Source organism: Heptranchias perlo, chromosome 29, assembly GCF_035084215.1.
Source record: "Heptranchias perlo isolate sHepPer1 chromosome 29, sHepPer1.hap1, whole genome shotgun sequence".
Classification (NCBI taxonomy): domain Eukaryota; kingdom Metazoa; phylum Chordata; class Chondrichthyes; order Hexanchiformes; family Hexanchidae; genus Heptranchias; species Heptranchias perlo.
The window spans coordinates 6,375,074-6,396,495 of record NC_090353.1 but is presented as its reverse complement, the minus strand read 5'-3'; the positions used below and the strand labels follow the sequence as shown (position 1 = coordinate 6,396,495).

General features: G+C 45.0%; 1 protein-coding gene across 11 annotated transcripts in view; it reads right to left on the bottom strand.

Moving 5' to 3' along the window:
- The window catches only part of eps15l1a (epidermal growth factor receptor pathway substrate 15-like 1a), a 332,219-nt gene that overhangs the window by 237,654 nt on the left and 73,143 nt on the right, over window positions 1-21,422 (bottom strand). For all 11 annotated transcript variants that reach the window (XR_010957886.1, XM_067968026.1, XM_067968036.1 and 8 more), the window contains exons 3-6: window positions 14,341-14,430; window positions 1,899-1,946; window positions 1,719-1,814; window positions 859-924 (exon numbers count right to left, since the gene is read on the bottom strand). Coding sequence is in view for 10 of the 11 variants with exons in the window: in XM_067968026.1 (XP_067824127.1) it covers window positions 859-924; window positions 1,719-1,814; window positions 1,899-1,946; window positions 14,341-14,430 (300 nt within the window). In the remaining variant the exon portion in view is untranslated. The remainder of the gene's footprint in view (window positions 1-858; window positions 925-1,718; window positions 1,815-1,898; window positions 1,947-14,340; window positions 14,431-21,422) is intronic.

Here is a 21,422-nt window from a genome sequence, read left to right as displayed (position 1 = left end):
TGCAAACCTGCACACTACCCCTCTATCGCAGAGTGTATTGGAGTTCCAATGCCTTGCGACAGTGGAGCACCCCTAAAATTAAAACAAAAATGGAGCATTCCCCTCTCAAGTGGATGTGAGCTTATGCCTGGGTCTGGATTGAGCAGGATTCATATCACCCAACAGAGAGTATTGAGCTACTCCTTATTCTCGTAGTAGTTGCCAGAATTTAGTGCAGAGGTTAGCCCTGCAGGATAGCCTATCCATTAATTTTAATTCATTAATCCATTCCAGGAATATGAATTTGGAAAATCCACCCTCATATAGCATCACCCCAAGCCTTTCAGATAAAGAGAGGAAGATAATGAAAATCACTGGTGCAAACTGAGATGCCACCAGGCACACCCTGCATTGATGACCCAAGCACAGAACCACACTTCATACAAGCTCACTTTTAAGACACAAGCTTTATCACAATTTTCTTTGGTGAATATCGTGCTCATCAGGCGTAGGATCACCTCCTCCAGGTCAAGTAGAACGTACTTAGAAGTAGAATGAAGTTCCCTTTACTCTCTACAACTTCAGAAAAGCATCCCCTACTGCACTATCGCTACATTGCTCCATTTCCCCACAACCAGACATCCTATGTGAGCTCTGAGCGATGCCAATTTAGTGCCAAGTTGGAGCAGTTTTATACCATAAGCCCGTTCTCACTGGGAATTAAGTTGAGATGATCCAAATTAATTCCTTATAGGACCAGAGTCACTAAACCATCAGCCTGGGCTGGATTTGAACCCAGTCATCGGAGGTGAGACCTAACCCACTGAACACTTCAAATACTTGGGGTCAAGATTGTATGAAGTCAGTTATCCAACTCACCCTTACAGCCCAGTGCGTGTCTGAAGAGGGAGGGGGTGCTATCAGTAAGGGGCTACTGTTGTCGTGCTGCCAAAAAATAAAAGGCAATCCGTTAGTATCAAAGTACACAGAAGTTCCGCACAGTGAGGTTGTGGAATAAGTTATCCCTGCAAACATTTACATGTTCAAGGTAACCAGCAATGAAATGAGGACTGGAAATAGCACTCCCTCCGTACTGCAATAGAGTATCAGCCGGGATCATGGAGTGGGGCTTGAACCCACAACCTGCTTCAGAGACAAAAGTGCTACCACTGAGCCAAGGCTCAACCCACTACACTAATCCTCCTGTACCATATAGCACCAGTACACACCACTACTGATCCTCATGTAGCATTCAGCACTTGTACACTGATCCTCCTGTACATGAAAATGCCTCCCCAGTTGCACAGAATTACAACCTTCATGTTTTACAACCCTGCACCATTGCTGGACCTCATAGAACATGCAATGAACAACTAACCAAATGTGCAACTACTGGACGTGAATAAGTGCTTGATCGTGGCAGCAACAGAGGAGACTCTATTCCACCTACGTTCAATCATAAGGACAGGTCCTAAAAACAAGCAGTTCCATTTGGCCAATTTATATGGAGAAATACAAGAGTAATTTTTTGAAAGCCCATATATATTTCATGTTGAAAATCAATGGGTATGGAACCATGCAACCTTATGAAGGCAGGTCAATTGAAAAAACTGATCTGTTAAATGAAGTTAGGCAGTGAATATAGATTAATCATTTTGTGAGTTCTACTGCACACACCTTTAATGGCACATCAGGCAAAAAATGGAGTTAAAATTTCAATTAGAGGTTTAGACACTTACAAATTTGGGCGGTGGCAGTGTCACTTTTAGACTGCTCAGGCTAACATCATGGCCATTCTGTGCACATGCTACCAGGCGTAAGGCCACATAAAAGCCCTAAAACGTAAACAGAGGGTCAAGTATGAGAGGAATTAGTGAATAATCAACAGGTCAGAATCAACGAAAGCACGACTCACATACCTGCTTATCCAGATAGCCTTTGCCTTCAGGATCCGCCACGTCCCAAATCTGCATAGACCAACACAAAGGGTTACATGAAAACTGTACTCAGAGATCTTCCCCCTACCCCCTCCTCCGACATACTTAACAGCAGGGATAAGGATGCTCAGATGCTGTATTCTTTCCATTTTCAACCCAGTAACAGCATTATCCACTCAATAGGTGTCATCAATTCATAAGTGATTTGAAGGGCCTTGGAGGCGATAACAATATTAAGGGTGGCAAGAGTCTCCACAAATTTATACTAAAATATTCTACACTGCCAACTTCAGCACAGTAAAAAGCTGAATTACCGGAGTCTCCATTGGAAACAGTATGGCTCCGGGCAACTCCAGTGCAGCAACACAGCGAGCCAGTGAGGGACACGCTGAGATTAGTTTTGTGCACTGTGCTAGAGCAGTGCTGTGTCATACCTATAAACATTAGCCCCCAAAGACTTTGAGCTGCACTTGCACAGAGAAGAGCAGTCTAGAACACGCTGGCATAAACTGCATGGCCACAATGGCTCACGTGGTTTAATCCAGAAAGTAGGTAAACCGTACAGACCAGGAGCTGGTTTGTTCCCCAGTCTGTGCTGTGTTCGAGGAGCTCAGCCTGGGCCAGTCGGGATGTCACTATCAGTCTCAGAGCCCCTGGGTTAGGGAGGGAAAATTCTACCACTGTTCCCACAGTAGCCATGGTCAAATAACGTGTCAACACACTCAGTCAAGGCTCGCACATGACCAGTGCTCACTTGGACAAGGTGGCAAAGGATGGCAGATATCCGTGGAACTGTACCCCAGCAACGAGTTAGGAGAACGGGAGAGGAGTAGCCAATAATAAATTTGTATAAACCTACGGGTAACTCCAGCCTCCTGTAGGGATATCAAAGAGTAACCTGCATAAGGGTGACGCAATCACAGATTTATACTACAACTCTGGATACTTCCTTGGATGGAGGAAATATAAAATCCAGAATCATCAGAATTACCGACAAGGTCTAGACAAGGTTATGGACACTAGAGTCACATTAGGAGGTATGACTCCAACTTTATTTTTTTTAAACTGGAAAAGGAATTTCTGCAAGTAATGGAGGGAGTGGGGGCCAGGGACACATTTTACTATTAATCAAATTCAAGTAACTGCAGGCTTCCTAGAGACAAACGTACCAATTTGAACAGAGAGACTATGGGAAGGTGTCAAGTGTGAGCCGGTCGCTTCCTCGGGTCAAAGGACTGGAAATATTGGACGGGGACACCTTGGGTTACTTCCAAAATCCTCCTTGCGGCCAATTTCAGATCAACGATGGCAGAGATTGAGAAAGCAGAGCGTCAGCCACCGTTGTGGAAAGCCAAGAGGAAGCAGAGGCTTGTTAAACACATCTTGCCTCAGCTACATTACAAGCAAACTTGCAGAAACCCAAATGCCCGGTCTTCATATGTAAGCACTGAGCAAGTGCTGGCAAGCTATTTGACCACAGTGGCATCACAGCCAAATTCTCATTCTCACCTACATCCATGGACGCACTTTCCAGCAGTGGGTCTGGATGGTGATCAGAAGTAAGATAGATGGTCAATTTTCCTCCCTCCCTCCCTAGCCCATGGACACCGAGGCCAATTCCAGCAGTCCTTCTGCCACTCCCCCTCAGATCAACTGGCTCAGCAGAGACTGGGATCAAACCTGGGACCATGGACATCAGTAACTATTTCCATTTATTCGCAGAACTAGCAGGTACACATATTGGCCATATCAGAGCTGTTAATGGTTGTGTAACAGGAATATATCTCATGCAATAGGCATTGGCACCAAAAAAGTAAAAAGATATTTTACAAATCTTAAGATACAGAAACAAAAAACTTAATGCACAATAAATATAGGAACAGAAGTGGCCTTATTATATGACATACCACACTACTAAAATGTACACCCTCATATAGTTTAATCAAAGGATGCAGCTATATGATGTAATCATAGGTCAATCACAGAGCATGTACAGGGAATTGGGAGAAACACATAACCAGAGATTATTCACAGATATACTTCAGAAGTTTACTCCACAAACTTAAATGGATTAAAATATGTGAATCGTATCACATATCCCTACATCTCAATGCTCTGACTGCCTCAGAATTGTGAGACGTACACACTCATAGATCTCATGTCAATCAGTACAGTATCAGAATACAGAGCACTGCAAACAGGACATGATGGGGAGGATAAAGCTGCAGGGTTTGTGAAGCTTCCAAAGCCATCCTCCTTAAGCAGTCACTAATATTCTATGGTACAAGAATGTTGTACGCCAGATCATTCCGGTCTCTCTGCAACACCCGTTAGATAACAGATTCAAAACAAATATAAACATCAAGCTTTATTAACAATGGTAAACACAGCAGGTATAAGACCTAAGTGTATACGGTTGGAGATGCGCATGTTGGGATATTTTGATATATTAGCTTTAATTATCTGCCCCAGGATTTCAGCGACCTCCTCCCTTACTTGCTTTACTGCATTCATAAACTAATAACAGGCTGTAATGAATGTTTTGGAGAGTGCTGAGCTCTCACAGCATCTACTGAGGGGCAGCAAGTGCTCGAACCAGCTGTCTCCTGGCCTGACATGAAAATGCACTGCATAGTGCGGCACTAATCAATACGAATATGAAAGGTCCCCGCTTCAATCCATGACTTGGTAGATCTCAGTCAAGGCAGTAGTAAGGGTGTTGGGCCATAATTTGCTGTAGCAAGACATCTTAATGGCGCCTGCCGTTAGTTAGACTTGCCCTTGCACGTTTATGTTTTTTAATTTTTTACGTGGCAAATTACTGAAAGTGTGAGCTGATAACGGGGCAGCAAGGGAAACAGGGCATCTGGGACCTGAGTGAACAGGGCAAGCAACTGGGTATCTCCTTAACCAATCAGATTGAAGGATTGTGAATTAACAGCTAAGAAGGAAGTGCAAAGTAGAGTGGGTGAATTCAATGTCAAATCAGGGAAAGAAAGAGAAATAAAGACAGGGAAAGAAAGGCTGGATTGAGAGAGAAAGAGGCAGAAAGGAAAAGTTTTCAAAAAATTAATTTAACATTTTTTAAATCTCCAACAATTAATACTCGAAGGAATGAGACTCCACACTTGTAAACTTGTAAGAGTCAATTTTCAGTGCCAGAGTGTTTGATTGGCAGTAATTAACACTTATCATATCGTTAAAAGGGTACTTGGACTGGAATAGACAAGACTTAAATTTCTGTGGCGAGTTTAGCTCATATCTACCACATAAATACAGCAATTTCACGCCACTCAATGCATTTCAATGCCGATTACAATTGGCCCTAGCAACGGTGGTAGAGGGTGTGGGGGTTGAGAGAGAAGAGAGAGGGGGGAACAATTAGTGTTCCTGCTGCTGATAGGTAGTCAGAAACTCCTGTTGGAAAGTGCATAGGTGATCAGGATTCAGCTCGTTGGTGATGCCCTATGGCTTAATAGCTTGCTGGCACTCATTAATTAAGCACACACATACAGACTGGTCAATTCAGCACCTTTTTATTTAATTCATTCATGGGATGTGGGCATCGCTGGCAAGGTCAACATTTATTGCCCATCCCTAGTTGCCCTTGAAAAGGTGAGCCGCCTTCTTGAACCGCTGCAGTCCATGTGGTGAAGGTTCTCCCACAGTGATGTTAGATGGGAAGTTCCAGGATTTTGACCCAGCGACAATGAAGAAACAGCGATAAAGTTCCAAGTCGGGATGGTGAGAGACTTAGAGGGGAGCGTGCAGGTGGTGGTGTTCCCATGCACCTGCTGCCCTTGTCCTTCTAGGTGGTAGAGGTCGCAGCTTTGGGAGGTGCTGTTGAAGAAGCCTTGGCGAGTTGCTGCAGTGCATCCTGTAGATGGTACACACTGCAGCCACGGTGCGAAGGTGGGGCAGGGAGTGAATGTTTAGGGTGGTGGATGGGGTGCCAATCAAGCGGGCTGTTTTGTCCTGGATGGTGTTAAGCTTCTTGATTGGAGCTGCACTCATCCAGGCAAGTGGAGAATATTCTATCACGCTCCTGACTCGTGTCTTGTAGATGGTGGACAGGCTTTGGGGAGTCAGGTGAATCACTCGCCACAGAATACCCAGCCTCTGACCTGCTCTTGCAGTGGGAGATTCGGTGATAGTAATGCCGTTGAATGTCATGGGGGAGGTGGTTAGACACTCTTGTTTGAAATGGTCATTGCCTTGCACAAATGTTACTTGCTACTTATCAGCCTAAGCCTGGATGTTGTCCAGGTCTTGCTGCATGCGGGCACTGACTGCTTCATTGTGAGGGGTTGCGAATGGAACTGTACAATCAACGAGCATCCCCATTTCTGACCTTATGATGGAAGGAAGGTCATTGATGAAGCAGCTGAAGATGGTTGGGCCTAGGACACTGACCTGAGGAACTCCTGCAGCAATGTCCTGGGGCTGAGATGATTGGCCTCCAACAACCACTACCATCTTCCTTTGTGCTAGGTATGACTCCAGCCACTGGAGAGTTTTCCCCCTGATTCCCATTCACTTCAATTTTACTAGAGCTCCTTGATGCCTCACTCAATCAAATGCTGCCTTGATGTCAAGGGCAGTCACTCACACCTCACCTCTGGAATTCAGCTCTTTTGTCCATGTTTGGACCAAGGCTGTAATGAGGTCTGGAGCAGAGTGGTCCTGGCAGAACCCAAACTAAGCATCGGTGAGCAGGTTATTGGTGAGTAAGTGCCGCTTGATAGCACTGTCGACGACACCTTCCATCGCTTTTGCTGATGACTGGGAGTAGACTGATGGGGCGGTAATAGGCCAGATTGGATTTGTCTTGCTTTTTGTGGACAATTTTCCACATTGTCTGGTAGATGCCAGTGTTGTAGCTGTACTGGAACAGCTTGGCTGGAAGCACGACTAATGCTGGAGCACAAGTCTTCAGCACTAAGCCGGGATGTTGTCGAGGCCCATAGCCTTTGTTGTACCTTGTACACTCAGCCGTTTCTTGATATCACATGGAGTGAATCGAGATGGTTGAAGACTGGCTTCTGTGATGGTGGGGATATCGGGAGGAGGCCGAGATGGATCGTCCACTCGGCACTTCTGGTTGAAGATGGTTGCAAACGCTTCAGCCTAGTCGTTTGCACTCACGTGCTGGGTTCTGCCATCATTGAGGATGGGGATGTGCACGGAGCCTCCTCCTCCCGCTAGTTGTTTAATTGTCCACCACCTGTAGAATAATCACCCAGTATCGGGAACAAAGTGATACATTTTGGAAAGAGAATTGAGGAGAGGCAATATAAACTAAATGGTACAATTTTAAAATGGGTACAGGAACAGAAACACCTTGGGGTTCACATACACAAATATTTGAAGGTGGCAGGACAAGTTGATACAGCTGTTAAAAAAGCACATGGGATCCTTGGCTTTATAAACAGAGGCAGAGAGTACAAAAGCAAGGAAGTTATGCTAAACCTTTATAAAATCACTGATTAGGCATCAGCTGGAGTATTGTGTTCAATTCTGGGCACCACACTTTAGGAAGGATGTCAAGGCCTTGGAGAGGGTGCAGAGGAGATTTACCAGAACGATACCAGGGATGAGGGACTTCAGTTATGTGGAGAGACTGGAGAAGCTGGGATTGTTCTCCTTCGAGCGGAGAAGGTTAAGGGGAGATTTAATAGAGGTGTTCAAAATTATGAACGGTTTTGATAGAGTAGACAGGGCGAGACAGTTTCCACTGGCAGGAGGGTCGGTAACCAGAGGACACGGATTTAAGATGACTGGCACAAGAACCAGAGGGGGAGATGAGGAGATTTTTTTTTTTAACGCAGCAAGTTGTTACAATCTGGAATGCGCTGCCAGAAAGGGTGGCGCAAGCAGATTCAATAATATCTTTCAAAAGAGAATTGGATGACTATACGAAAAGGAAAAATTGCAGGGCTATGGGGCAAGAGCAGAGGAGTGGGACTAATTGGATAGCTCTTTTAAAGGGCCAGCACAGGCACGATGGGCTGAATGGCCTCCTTCTGTGCTGTAAGATTCTATGAAGAGGAGAAACATGAAGGAGGAAAGAAAGGAGAAAATAAGATAGGAGAGAGAAAGAGAACGAGAACCTGAGAGGACCGAGCACCTACTGAGAAAAAGCCAAGTGCTTTGATCTTCTCATCATCTCCTTGTCCAACATAAACATGATGGAACGATCATTTCGATGCAATTACAGAACTGTAGCAGCTAAGCTCATCCAAGGAATGCTGGCTTTACCCCTATTAATGCCTATTCCTTCAGCTAGTATTCAATAATCTAATGGAAATAACTTCCTGTTAATGAAACACTGAGTGCTTGTTTAGTATTTACTAAAAGTATCTATAAACTCCATTTTCACAGCAGGCTGACAGGTTGCAGCTGTTATATGCCATTAGCCGATTACTGCGTACATCAGACATGAAAGCCTCAGTCTCCTGTCCCTTATTGACTGATTCATGACATTTAGCGTAATATATGTTACTCTCTCAGCATCAGACTGTTTAAGAAAAAAAATTCAATGCTATAGTTGAATTCAGAGGGTCCGGTATAGTTTAGGTTTCTCCTTCCATCTCTACTTTAACCAGGAAGCATTGGTCAGGCCTCTGTGGTAGTCGCAGGACAACAACGTTCAATGTACCTCTTCATTACAGCTCGCTCCTCCCCACAGCTAACACTGCTAACAGCTAACACTGCTAACAAACATTAACAGAATGGGTGCATATAGTCTGTGCAAGCCAAAAATCTTGAGTGGAGAGAGACCGGAGATGCTTGAAAGACCAGCACCACATACGTCAGATATATGACTAACACAAAAAATGGGGAATTAATTATTTTTTTTTTACTAACTCAAATTCTGGAACCAATCAAAAAAACTCCATCACAATTACTTCGCCACATCTCACAAACTTCCACCAGATCCTCCAATTCAATGGTTACAACATCTACTAGATTATTTTAATGAAGCTAGAAGATGAAAGCTACTCAGAGGTTTACGTTCATGTCATAAACAGCAAAAGCAGAGTTTTGAATTAGTTCCTCACAATCACTGCACCGTACACTTATTTTTATAATTCACACCGTTCATTTTTTAATTCAGTTTTGATATTGTTTATCCCCCCCACTGACAGCAACTCGGGGTGAACGTGGCCAATGCACTCTGACCCGCAGCTGTGAGGACATTCACACACAAACATCAGAGATCTGTCTGTTACTACAGAATCATCAGGAAATAAGCTGCAGTGGATTCCTAGAAAATTGTGCTTTCAGTTTATACCACACAATGCTTGTTTAGCCACAGTGGGCTCAGCAATTAATTATGCCAGCATCTTAACACCAAGGTCACAGATTTCACAACTGATCAGCAGACAAATGTGCTCGCTATTACCTCTTGCACTCAAATAATTGCAGGAATTCTATTCTCAGGCCTATGAAACATTACTTTATTAAAAGAATCCAAATGACCTATCCTTCTATTATAAAAGGTCACTTTGCTTTGGCAGTTATGGCAGACTGAGATAAACCGCACAAAGTTTACGTTCTCACACATCTTTGAAAGTAAATAAATCGCCAGGCCCGGATGAAATGTATCCCGGGCTATTAAGAGAAGCAAGGGAGGAAATAGCAGAGGCTCTGACCATCATTTTCCAATCCTCACTGGCTACAGGCGTGGTGCCAGAGGATTGGAGGACTGCTAACGTTGTACCGTTGTTTAAAAAGGGAGAAAGAGATAGACCGAGTAATTATATGCCAATCAGTCTAACCTCTGTGATGGACAAATTATTGGAATCAATTCTGAGGGACAGCATAAGTCGTCATTTAAAAAGGCACGGGTTAATCAAGGACAGTCAGCATGGATTTGTTAAGTGAATGTCGTGTCTGACTAATCTGATTGGATTTTTTGAGGAGGTAACAAGGAGGGTCGATGAGGGTAACGCGTTTGATGTAGTCTACATGGATTTTAGCAAGGCTTTTGACAAGGTCCCACATGGCAGACTGGTCAAAAAAGTAAAAGCCCATGGGATTCAAGGGAAAGTGGCAAGTTGGATCCAAAATTGGCTCAGTGGCAGGAAGCAAAGGATAATGGTTGATGGATGTTTTTGCGACTGGAAGGCTGTTTCCAGTGGGGTCCCGCAAGGCTCAGTACTAGGTCCCTTGCTTTGTGGTATATATTAATAATTTGGACTTGAATGTGGGGGGTTGATCAAGAAGTTTGCAGATGATACAATCAACCACGTGGCCAATTGTTGTAAGGAGGAAAGCTGTAGACTGCAGGAAGATATCAAAGGACTGGTCAGGTGGGCAGAAAAGTGGCAAATGGAATTCAATTCAGACAAGTGTGAGGTAATGCATTTGGGGAGGGTAAACAAGGCAAGGGAGTACACAATAAATGGGAGGATACTGAGCAGTGTAGAGCAACAAAGGGATCTTGGAGTGCATGTCCACAGGTCCCTGAAGGTAACAGGACAGGTAGATAACACAGAAACATAGAAAATAGGAGCAGGATTAGGCCATTCGGCCCTTCAAGCCTGCTCCAACATTCAACATGACTGATTCTCTATCTCAATACCATATTCCCGCTCTCTCCCCATTCCCCTTGATGCCTTTTGTGTCTAGAAATCTATCTAGCTCCGTCTTAAATATATTCAGTGACTTGGCCTCCACAGCCTTCTGTGGTAGAGAATTCCACAGGTTCACCACCCTCTCAGTGAAGAAATTTCTCCTCATCTCAGTCGTAAATGTCCTACCCCATATCCTGAGACTGTGACCCCTCGCTCTGGCACCCCCGCCAGGGGAAACATCCTCCCTGCATCCAGCCTGTCTAGCCCCATCAGAATTTTATATGTTTCAACAAGATCCCCTCTCATTCTTCTAAACTCTAGTGAATACAGGCTGAGTCAACCCAATCTCTCCTCATACGACAGTCCTGCCATCCCAGGAATCAGTCTGGTGAACCTTCGCTGCACTCCATCTATGGCAAGTATATCTTTTCTTAGGTAAGGAGACCAAAACTACACACAATACTCCAGGTGTGTATAACCGCAGTAAGACATCCTTGCTCCTGTACTCAAATCCTCTTGCAATGAAGGCCAACATACCATTTGCCTTCCTAACTGATTGCTACACCAGCATGTTTGCTTTTGGGGAGGGCAAACAAGGAAAGGGAAGGTGGTTAAATAGGATACGGTGGTCAAAAAGGCATACTGGATACTTTCCTTTATTTGCCAAGGCATAGAATATAAGAGCAGGGAGGTTATGCTAGAACTGTATAAAACATTTGTTAGGCCACAGCTTGAGTACTGTGTACAGTTCTGGTCACCACATTATAGGAAAGATGTGATTGCACTAGAGAGGGTACAGAGGAGATTTACAAGGATGTTGCCAGGGCTGGAGAATTTTAGGTATGAGAAAAGATCGGATAGGCTGGGGTTGTTTTCTTTGGAACAATGGAGGGTATGGGGAGATTTAATTGAGGTATACAAAATGATAACAGGACTAGATAGACTGGATAGGGAGGACCTATTTCCCTTAGCAGAGGGGTCAGTGACCAGGAGGCATAGACTTGAAGTAATTGGTAGAAGGATTAGGCAGGAGCTGAGGAGAAATTTCTTTCACCCAGAGGGTGGTGGGGGTCTGGAACTCAGCCTGAAAGGGTGTTAGAGGCAGACACCCTCAACTCATTTAAAAAGTACTCGGATGTGCATTTGAAGTGCCGTAACCTACAGGGCTACGGACCAAGTGCTGGAAAGTAGGATTAAGCTGGATAGCTCTTTTTCAGCCAGCACAGACACGATGGGCTGAATGGCTTCCTTCTGTGCTGTAACTTTCTATGATTCTATGTGCTTGGTGATTTCTCAGCATGTTTACAATGCATAACCTGGCACCGCCACCAGAGGGCGCACACAATGAACCAGAGAAGCCGTCACTACCTGCATTCACAAGGCAAAGGCTGAATTTTGAAAGAATATTCCAGCATGGAGCCCCACAATCATTTTATCCTTCAGTATTCCCAAAACACACATCCACATGCAGTTTAAGAAAAAAATTCTGATTTTTTTTTTCTATTTTACGATCTTTACTGCAGTACGTCCAAAGTTGTTAGTTTAAAATGAGCATAAAATCCAGCTTCAGGTCTCCATCTACTGTTCTGGTTCTCAGTTGATTTTGGCTATTAGCTTGCTCCTTCACTCATTTTCAGAATGCTCTGGCACGTTAAAGCAATGGGGAGGGGAGGATGATGAGGGAGTGCTGCACACCAAGTTCACCCTGTACACCAGCACTGAGCTGAATTACAATGGGGTACTGCTCTCCAAACCAACAGTCCTTCAATTCTTTTATGTGCTGCATTCCAGCTCTGATGAAGAGTCACAGGCCTGAAACATTAACCCTACTTTCCTTTCTCAACAGATGCTGTCCAACTTGCTGAGCGTTTCCAGTATTTTCTGCTTTTATTTCAGATTTCCAGCAACTGCTGTATTGACCTTTTGCTTTCTTTCATTTCGAGGTGCTTTAACGCCCCATAAATGTATGTGGTATTAACGCTGATGGCCGTAGTTAACCCATTTCAAACTTAAAAATGAAACACAGGTCGATAACTTATTAAACTGGTATACTGGGGAAAGATCACAAGAGCAAGTGTGACACTATCCTGGTTTCTAGGGGTGGAGGGAGAATCAGATAGCAAGAAATCTTCTCTACTACCACAAGGTTGGCAACGCAACACAATAATGTGATGTCTCACTGCCCAGTCCCATCTCCTGTTGCTGGAAAATGAAGAGGCCTCGTCTGAGTCAGTGCTTCAGTTGGGGATAGTCGAGCAACCACCCTTTGCCACTCTTGGCCTGGGTGTGCTCGGTACAGACGCTAGGACCAGAAAGCAAAACATTCCTTCCCATCCCCATCCCCCCCACCCCAGCCAGGAACCATTTTCCTCACCTTAACACGCACAAAAACATAAAATTAGTGCAATAAAAATGTTCCAACAATATTTTACTCTAATATGTTGTAGCAAACGGAACAACTCCTTGAAAAAGTCACAATATCAGCAGACACCTTAAACACCAACACACAGATATCCTGATAAAGCCAGGCAGCTTAGAACTTTAAATGCCAATCACGTGGCATGGAAAGAACTCCCAGATTTTGGCAGCTGTGTAGATTGCTCCAGTGATGAGTTCCAGGCCAGATTTCAGCCAAATCTTCCGAAAATGCTCTGTTCGGGCACTGCGCAGTAATGTAGCTGACTTGGAAACATACAAAAACTACGCCGTTTCTCAACCCTGAATTTTAAATGTGAATTGTTCCCATAATAGTGAGGGTTCAGAGTATCATTTATCACAGTGACATTCTGGTGTGAATTCAGTCATCACAAGATCTATCCTGCAATTTTCACTGGTAATAATGACCCTTTTAAAGAAGCAAGCCATTCAAACTGTTAGTGCTTGAAAAACATTGTTGCTGTAGTTTAGGGATTAATTTAAAGCTGATACTTGAGTACTGTCAGTGTCCTTTTAAACACAACAGGCTGGACAGCAGGAGGAAGAAAAACAAACGGAGAGTAGCACACACATTGGTCAGAGGTCTCCACTTGAGCACTGCCCACCTGGGAGCCCAACAGTACAGCCACTGCCCACTCTGATTGCTCTTCAGTTGCTAAGTGGAATGTCTGTTGATTAGCCTCTCAATCCAGTTTCCTGCAGACAAGTATATAAAACAGGCACGCTTTGGGCACTAATTGATAACTCGGCAATCTCCCACTGGAGGGTCTGGAAGAAGAAAGTAGAGAAACAGCTCTCACTAGTGCAACAGAATCCCTCTCTCAAAAGCTGCCCATTGAGTCACGCTACCAAGGCGACATGGGAGCAAGGGCAGCCACTACTGGGGAAATATTCCCTTTCCCAGGTAAGTCATGTCCACCTTGATCAGCATATGCTATCCAAACATAACGTAGAAAGGAGTGCCGAACGGAATGTAAAACTTTCCTGCTTCTGTGCAGTTTCCAGCAGTTAACCAGCTGCCCCCGGGTTTTGATACAGGCCATACTTTAAGTGCACCCCCAGCATTAATTTATTAATATTGGATACAAGCTCAAAAACAGCTGTTCATTCCCAATAGATTATATCTACAAGGTTAGTTCAAAAACTAAAAGGTTAATTCTGGAGGTAAGCCCCACTTGTAAAGGAGCACGGTTTGGAGTTGGGATATAACACTGTAAGCCCTGATTCTGTGACGTGCAATCCCTACAAACACAGCTTTCCGCAGAGTGTGTAGAACTCGCCTGCAAAACTTTGCCAGCAACTTCAGTGTTCCTTTCATTGTTTAATAATTCCAGCACAGCAAGCACCCTACATTACAGAAAGGGTTAATGGTCTTGTAGGATTCTTTTGCAGGAATTGCTGGTTCTTACCTTTCCCAGGATAACGTCAGAGAGACCAGACTTCTTCAGGAACAATGCTGCCTCATTGGGCCCAACTTTTCCTGTATGAGCTGGATCCACCTATACAACAAAAACACCCATTCAGTACACATCAGTCACAGTAACTTCCTCCCCCAGTAGCTCAGGCAGCTAATCGCAAAACCTTTCGCACAGATTGCTGCTGAAATCGGATAATTTGGAATGCAAAGTTCAAAATAAATATACAGTGTAAAATAATAAATATAACTGTCAGCCGTGGCTCAATGGGTAGCACTCTCACCTCTGAGTCAGAAGGTCATCCCATTCCCGAGACTTGAGCATATAATCTAGGCTGGCTCTTTAGTGCAGTATGAAGGGAGTGCTGCACTTTGAGATGAGACGTTAAACCGAGGCCCCATCTGCCCTCTCGGGTGGATGCAGAAGATCCCACGGCACCATTTAAAGAGCAGGGGAATTCTCCCGTTGTCCTGGTCTGCTTTTATCCCTCAACCAACACCCCAATACAAATGATCTAGTTGTTCATTTCTTTGCTTTTAGTGTGACCTCGCTGTGCACGAATTGGCTGCCCCGTTTCCTACATTACAACAATGACCACACTTCAAAGGTACTTCATTGGCTGTGAAGCGTTTTGGGCTTCCTGAGGTTGTGAAAGGCGCTATATAAATGCAAGTTCTTTCTTTCTTTTCTGTTAAACTGGTTACAACAAAGTGGGGGTGGGAAGTGACCTGACCTCGTGTGATTTTTGTTAAATCAGGTTTACCCTACTTTTCGTTATTTCGTAGCACTTTGCAGTTGCCACTAACCCATCCACCTGGTGCTACTCTGCCCGCCTGTGTCCCAGTGCTCTGGAGCTGACATACATTAAACACACTCCATTGGAACTTTATTCAACAGTCCCAAAGATCTTCAAATCCCAAAGCTGGTTGGGGAGTGTAGGACTAGGGGACATAGCCTAAAAATTAGAGCCAGGACTTTCAGGAGTGAAGTTAGGAAACACTTCTACACACAAAGGTTGGTAGAAGTTTGGAACTCTCTTCCACAAACAGCAGTTGACGCTAGCTCAATTGTTAATTTTAAATCGGAAATTGATAGAGTTTTGTTAACCGTCGGTATTAAGGAATATGGGGCTAGGGCGGGTATATGGAGTTAGGACACAGATTAGCCATGATCTCATTGAATGGCGGAAAACGTGTTTGACAAATCTATTAGAGTTTTTTGAGGCTATCACTCCTTCTTCTTTGGCCGTCCCTCAGGGTCGAGGATGACTTGCTTCCACTCCGGGAGGGTGGGTTCTGTGGTGGCTGAATAGTCCAATCCTGGAGCTGCAGACTCTGCCACAGGTGGGGCAGGTAATGTTTAATAAGGCGGGTGGGTGAGACGTTCTGGATTCTGCGCGCTCTTTCCGCTGCTTACGCTTGGCCTCCACATGGTCCGCTCAGTGACGCTCGAGGTGACTGGCGCCTTCGCGGATGCTTCTTCTCCAGTTTGGGCGTTCTTGGGCAAGCGATTCACACGTGTCAGTGGGGATGTTGCATTTTTTTTTAGGGAGGCTTTGAAAGTGTCCTTATAACGTTTCCTCTACCCTCCTAGTGATTGCCTGCCATTGCGGAGCTCAGAGTAGAGCACTTGTTTAGGAAATCTTCTGTCAGGCATGCAGACAGTGTGGCCCGCCCATCGCAGCTGGTTGAGCGTGACCAGTGCCTCGATACTGGGGATGTTAGCCCGGGAGAGAACGCTCACGTTGGTACAGTGGATTTGCAGGATTTTGCAGAGGCAACGTTGATGATATCTCTCCGGGGATTTGAGGTGTTTGCTGTACATTGTCCATGTTTCTGATGCGTACAGGAGGGCGGGGACCACAGCTGCTCTGTAGACCACGAGCTTGGTGCTGGATCTGAGGTCTCGATCTTCGAACACACTGTTCCTCAGGCGTCTGAAGGCTACACTGGTGCATTGGAGTCGATGAATGCTCGCGCCAAAAGGAGGCTCCCGAGGTACGGGAAATGACCCACGCTGTCCAGAGGCTCACCGTGGATCTCGATGGTCGGGGGGCAGTATTGTGTGGCAGGAGCGGGCTGGTAGAGGACCTTTGTTTTCCAGATGTTTAGCCTGGGGCCCATTCTCTCATACACCCCGGCGAATGCGTCGACGATGATTTGTAGCTCGGCCTCTGAGTGTGCGCACACACAGGCGTCATCTGCGTACTGCAGCTCGATGACAGAAGTTGGGGTGGTCTTGGTTCTGGCCTGGAGGAGAAGGTTGAACAGTTTCCCGCTTGTCCTGTAGGTTAGCTCCACTCTGGCAGGGAGCTTCATGGTGGTGGGATGGAGTGTTGCAGCGAGGAAGATAGAGAAGAGCGTGATGCGATGACGCAGCCCTGCTTGACCCCAATTTGCACTCGTATGGAGTCTGTGGTGGATCAGTTGGTGAGGATCACGGCTTGCAGGTCATCGCGGAGAATGGTGACGAATTTCTGTGGGCAGCCGAATGAGGAGGATGCTCCACAATCCCTCACGGTTGACAGAGTCGAAGGCCTTTGCGAGATCGAAGAAGGCCATGTACAGAGATTGATGCTGCTCCCTACACTTTTCCTGAACTTGTCACACGCTAAAGATCACGTCCATTGTGCCTCTTGATGGGCGGAAGCCGCATTGAGACACAGGAAGGAGCTCTTCGGCCACTGGAAGGAGGAGGTTGAGAAGGATTCTCGCGATGTAACTAGCAGGGTAGATAAAGGGGAACCAGTGGATGTCGTATATTTGGATTTTCAAAAGGCATTCAATAAGGTGCCACACAAGAGGTTATTACGCAAGATAAGGGCTCACAGGGTTGGGGGTAATATATTAGCATGGATGGAGGATTGGTTAACGGACAGAAGTGAGAGAGTAGGAATAAACGGGTCATTTTCAGTTTGGCAGGTTGTAACTAGTGGGGTGCCACAAGGATCAGTGCTTGGGCCTCAGCTATTTACAATCTATATTAATGACTCAGATGAAGGGACAGAGTGTAACCTAGCCAAGTTTGCTGACGATATAAAGCTAGGTGGGAAAGTAAGCTGTGAGGACGACAGAGTCTGCAGAGGGATATAGACAGATTAAATGAGTGCACAAGATGGCAGATGGAGTATAATGTGGGGAAATGTGAGGTTATTCACTTTGGTAGGAAGAATAGAAAAGTAGAATACTTTTTAAATGGTGAGAAACTATTTAATGTTGGTGTTCAGAGAGATTTGGATGTCCTTGTACATGAAACACAAAGTTAACGTGCAGGTACAGCAAACAATTAGGAAGGCAAACAGTATGGAGTACTGTGTACAGTTTTGGTCTCCTTATCTAAGGAAGTATATACTTGCCTTACAGGTGCTGCAATGAAGGTTCACTAGATTGATTCCTGGGATGAGAGGGTTGTCCTATGAGAGACTGAGTAGAATGGGCCTATACTCTCTGGAGTTTAGATGAATGAGAGGTGATCTCATTGAAATATATATGGTTCTGAGAGGGCTTGACAGGGTAGATGCTGAGAGGCTGTTTCCCCTGGCTGGAGAGTCTGGAACTAGGGGGCGTAGACTTAGGAGAAGGGGTCGGACATTTAGGACCGAGATAAGGAGGAATTTCTTCACTCAGGGGGCTGTGAATCTTTGGAATTCTCTACCCCAGAGGGCTGTGGATGCTCAGTCGTTGAATATATTCAAGACTGAGATCGATAGATTTTTGGACTCCAAGGGAATCACGGGATATGTGGATCAGGCGGGAAAGTGGAGTTGAGGGCGAAGATAAGCCATGATCTTATTGATTGGCAGAGCAAGCTCGAAGGCCATATGGCCTACTCCTCCTCATGTTTCTTACGTTTAACAGGCTCGAGGGGCTAAATGGCCTACTCCTGTTCCTATGTTCCTATCAGCCAAAACGTGTTACATTGGATCTTAATGAGCAAAACTTTATCTTAACCAATTTCATTAAGGATCCCCCCACCCCACCAACCACCCAAGTAAAATAGGAATAAAGTCCATGCACAATAACTTTGCTATAAAGGGTGTTCTATTATGTGATTGTTATAAATGGTTTCTACTGTACATCAATTTTTATCCTGCACCAAATGATGATTTTTGGTGGCATACTAAATACCCACTGGTTCTGTAGCAAATCAACAACTTGCATTTATGTGGTGCCATTAACACGGTACCCTATTTTCTTCGCTCCACCATTGGCAGCCGTGCCTTCAGCTGCCTAGGCCCTAAGCTCTGGAATTCCCTCCCTAAACCTCTCCGCTTCTCTCTCCTCCTCTCCTTTAAGACGCTCCTTTAAACCTACCTCTTTGACCAAGCTTTTGGTCACCTGTCCTTATGTGGCTCGATGTCAAATTCTGTCTGGTAACACTCCTGTGAATCGCCTTGGGGCATTTTACTACATTAAAGAAGCTATATAAATGTATGTTGTTATTGTTGTAAACATCCTACTTAGCAGAAAACAGATTCCAAAAAATTAGGGGAGATGATTGAAAGTGAGTCCAAATAAATAGGTTTTAAAGGAGGCTTTTAAAAGATAGGAAGAGAAGTAACATAAGAGAAGTGCTTAGGAAGAGGGATTTCAGACAGTACAGTCAACACAGCTGGAGGAAATACCACTGATAGTGTAGGGGGCGCGGGGATGAACAGGAGGCCAGAGACAGAGGACAACAGACTGGGGTGATGGTCGGAAGAGGTTGTAGAGGTAGAGTGGGGTGAAGCTATTAAAGCATTTGTGAACAAGATAAGGATTTTGAATCCAATGCATTGGAGACACGGAGACACAGGTCAGCCATTTACAGTACTGGCAAGCAGCAAGGCCAGGATCAGTAGTTTAGTGGCCAGCAGGTGGGTGAGGAGAGTATCGAGGAAGCAGGAGGTGAGTCTAGGAGGAGATAAGCATGTTGTGGGCTAGGGAAAAGCTGCAGAGTGTAATGGGTTCTCTGCCCCCACCTCCAAGGATGAGAACAGGGGCCGAGGAAGAGGAGAAAGCAGCTGAAAGGATAGTTTCAATCTTTGAGACAGGAAGCGCAAGTTCCTTGTATTTGGCAAGGATGAAGGAGCCGGGGTAGGGCGAGGGGGCTATTGGGGAGAGGAGTAGTTATCCTCCAGAATGATTTAGCCATTGAGGGAGACGCTGTATTGTTAGAAATGTCAAGTCAGATCTGGCAGTGGACAATCAGGATGATCTTGTTACAGGTGCACTTGAGTCTGTAGCATTTAGATATGGTGAACTACACGGGAGGGGAGTGAATGGCAGATGCAGGATACATTAAGTGACTTGGTGGGGACAAGAGCATCAAAGGCAAAACCAAGGGAGCTAAATAGCTCAACTGTAACCCTGTGGCAAATAAAGGGCTAGAAGCGAGGGAGTTTCAGCATGTAGTGAGGGAGCTGCAGCATGTAGTGAGGGAGCTAGGGTTGCAGGGTAATTTTATTTAGGGACATCTCGGGCAGAATGAGAAGAGGACGAGATCAGCGATGGCTTTGTCAATGATCAAAAGCACAATTGTGGTTAAGCTACGCATGGTGGTCAACCAGTGACAAATGACAGTGGTGTCGTGAAAACCCCCACTCCACCCCCTCTGATAAGGAGTCAATTTCAGGCATATGCAAATACAGGGGCACAAATGGCACTGAAATGTAAAATGACTCATTTCCATTATTTTTCTTTAAAACCACAAATTATGTGTGGCCTCTTTTGGTGCTGGGCGCCGGTTTTAATTGAACATTTTACACACTCACGCTGAATTTAGGTATTTTTATTACTAGCGCAAATGTAATGTCTCTCACAAATAGAACGCTCCTGCTTGATTTTAACAAATGCTGTGTCTCATGAATGGAAGCTGCTTAACTTTCTTACAGCCTAGTGTTAAGATCAAAAAGAAATCAGTGCTTATAAACTTAACATGGGTGCAGTTCCTATTTTACCCAGTAATCTAAGAGATCTAAGACTATAGCCCATGGAATAAAGGGGACAATAGCAACATGGATACAGAATTGGCTAAATGACAAGAGAGTAGTGGTGAGCGGTCATTTTTCGGGCTGGAGGGAGGTGTGCAGTAGTGTTCCCCAGGGGTCAGTACTGGGACCACTACTTTTCTTGATATATATTAATGACTTGGACTTGGGAGTACAGGGCACAATTTCAAAATTTGCGGGTGACACAAAACTTGGAAGAGTAGTGAACAGTGAGGAGGATAGTGCTGGACTTCAAGAGGATATAGGCACTCTGATGGCATGGGCGGACACGTAGCAGATGAAGTTTAAAGCAGAAAAATGCGAGATGATGCATTTTGGTAGGAAAAATGAGGAGAGACAATACAAACTAGAAGGCACAATTCTAAAAGGGGTGGAGGAACAGAGGATCTAGGGGTGCATAAATCGTTGAAGGTGGCAGGGCAGGTTGAGAATGCAGTTAAAAAAAGCATACTGGGTCCGGGGCTTTATAAATAGAGGCATAGAGTACAAAAGCAAGGAAGTCATGATGAACCTTTATAAAACACTGGTTCAGCCACAACTGGAGTATTGTGTCCAGTTCTGGGCACTGCACTTTAGGAAGTGAAGGCCTTAGAGAGGGTGAAGAAGAGATTTACTAGAATGATTCCAGGGATGAGGGACTTAAATTACGCGGATAGACTGTAGAGCCTGGGACTGTTCTCTTTGGATCAGAGAAGGTTGAGAAGAGATTTGATAGAGGTGTTCAAAATCATGAAGGGTCTAGTCAGAGTGGATAGAGAGAAACTGTTCCCATTGGCGGAAGGGTCAAGAACCAGAGGGCATAGATTTAAGGTGATTGGCAAAAGAACCAAAGGTGATATGAGGAAAAACTTTTTTTTTAAACACAGCAAGTAGTTAGGATCTGGAATGCACTGCAGTGGTGGAGGCAGATTCAATCATGGCCTTCAAAAGGGAACTGGATAAGTATGTGAAACGAAAAAACGTGCAGAGCTACAGGGATAGGGCGGGGCAGTGGGACTAGCTGGATTGCTCTTGCATAGAGCTGGCGCGGACTCGATGGGCCGAATGGTCTCCTTCTGTGCTGTAACGTTTCTATGATTCTACGAAA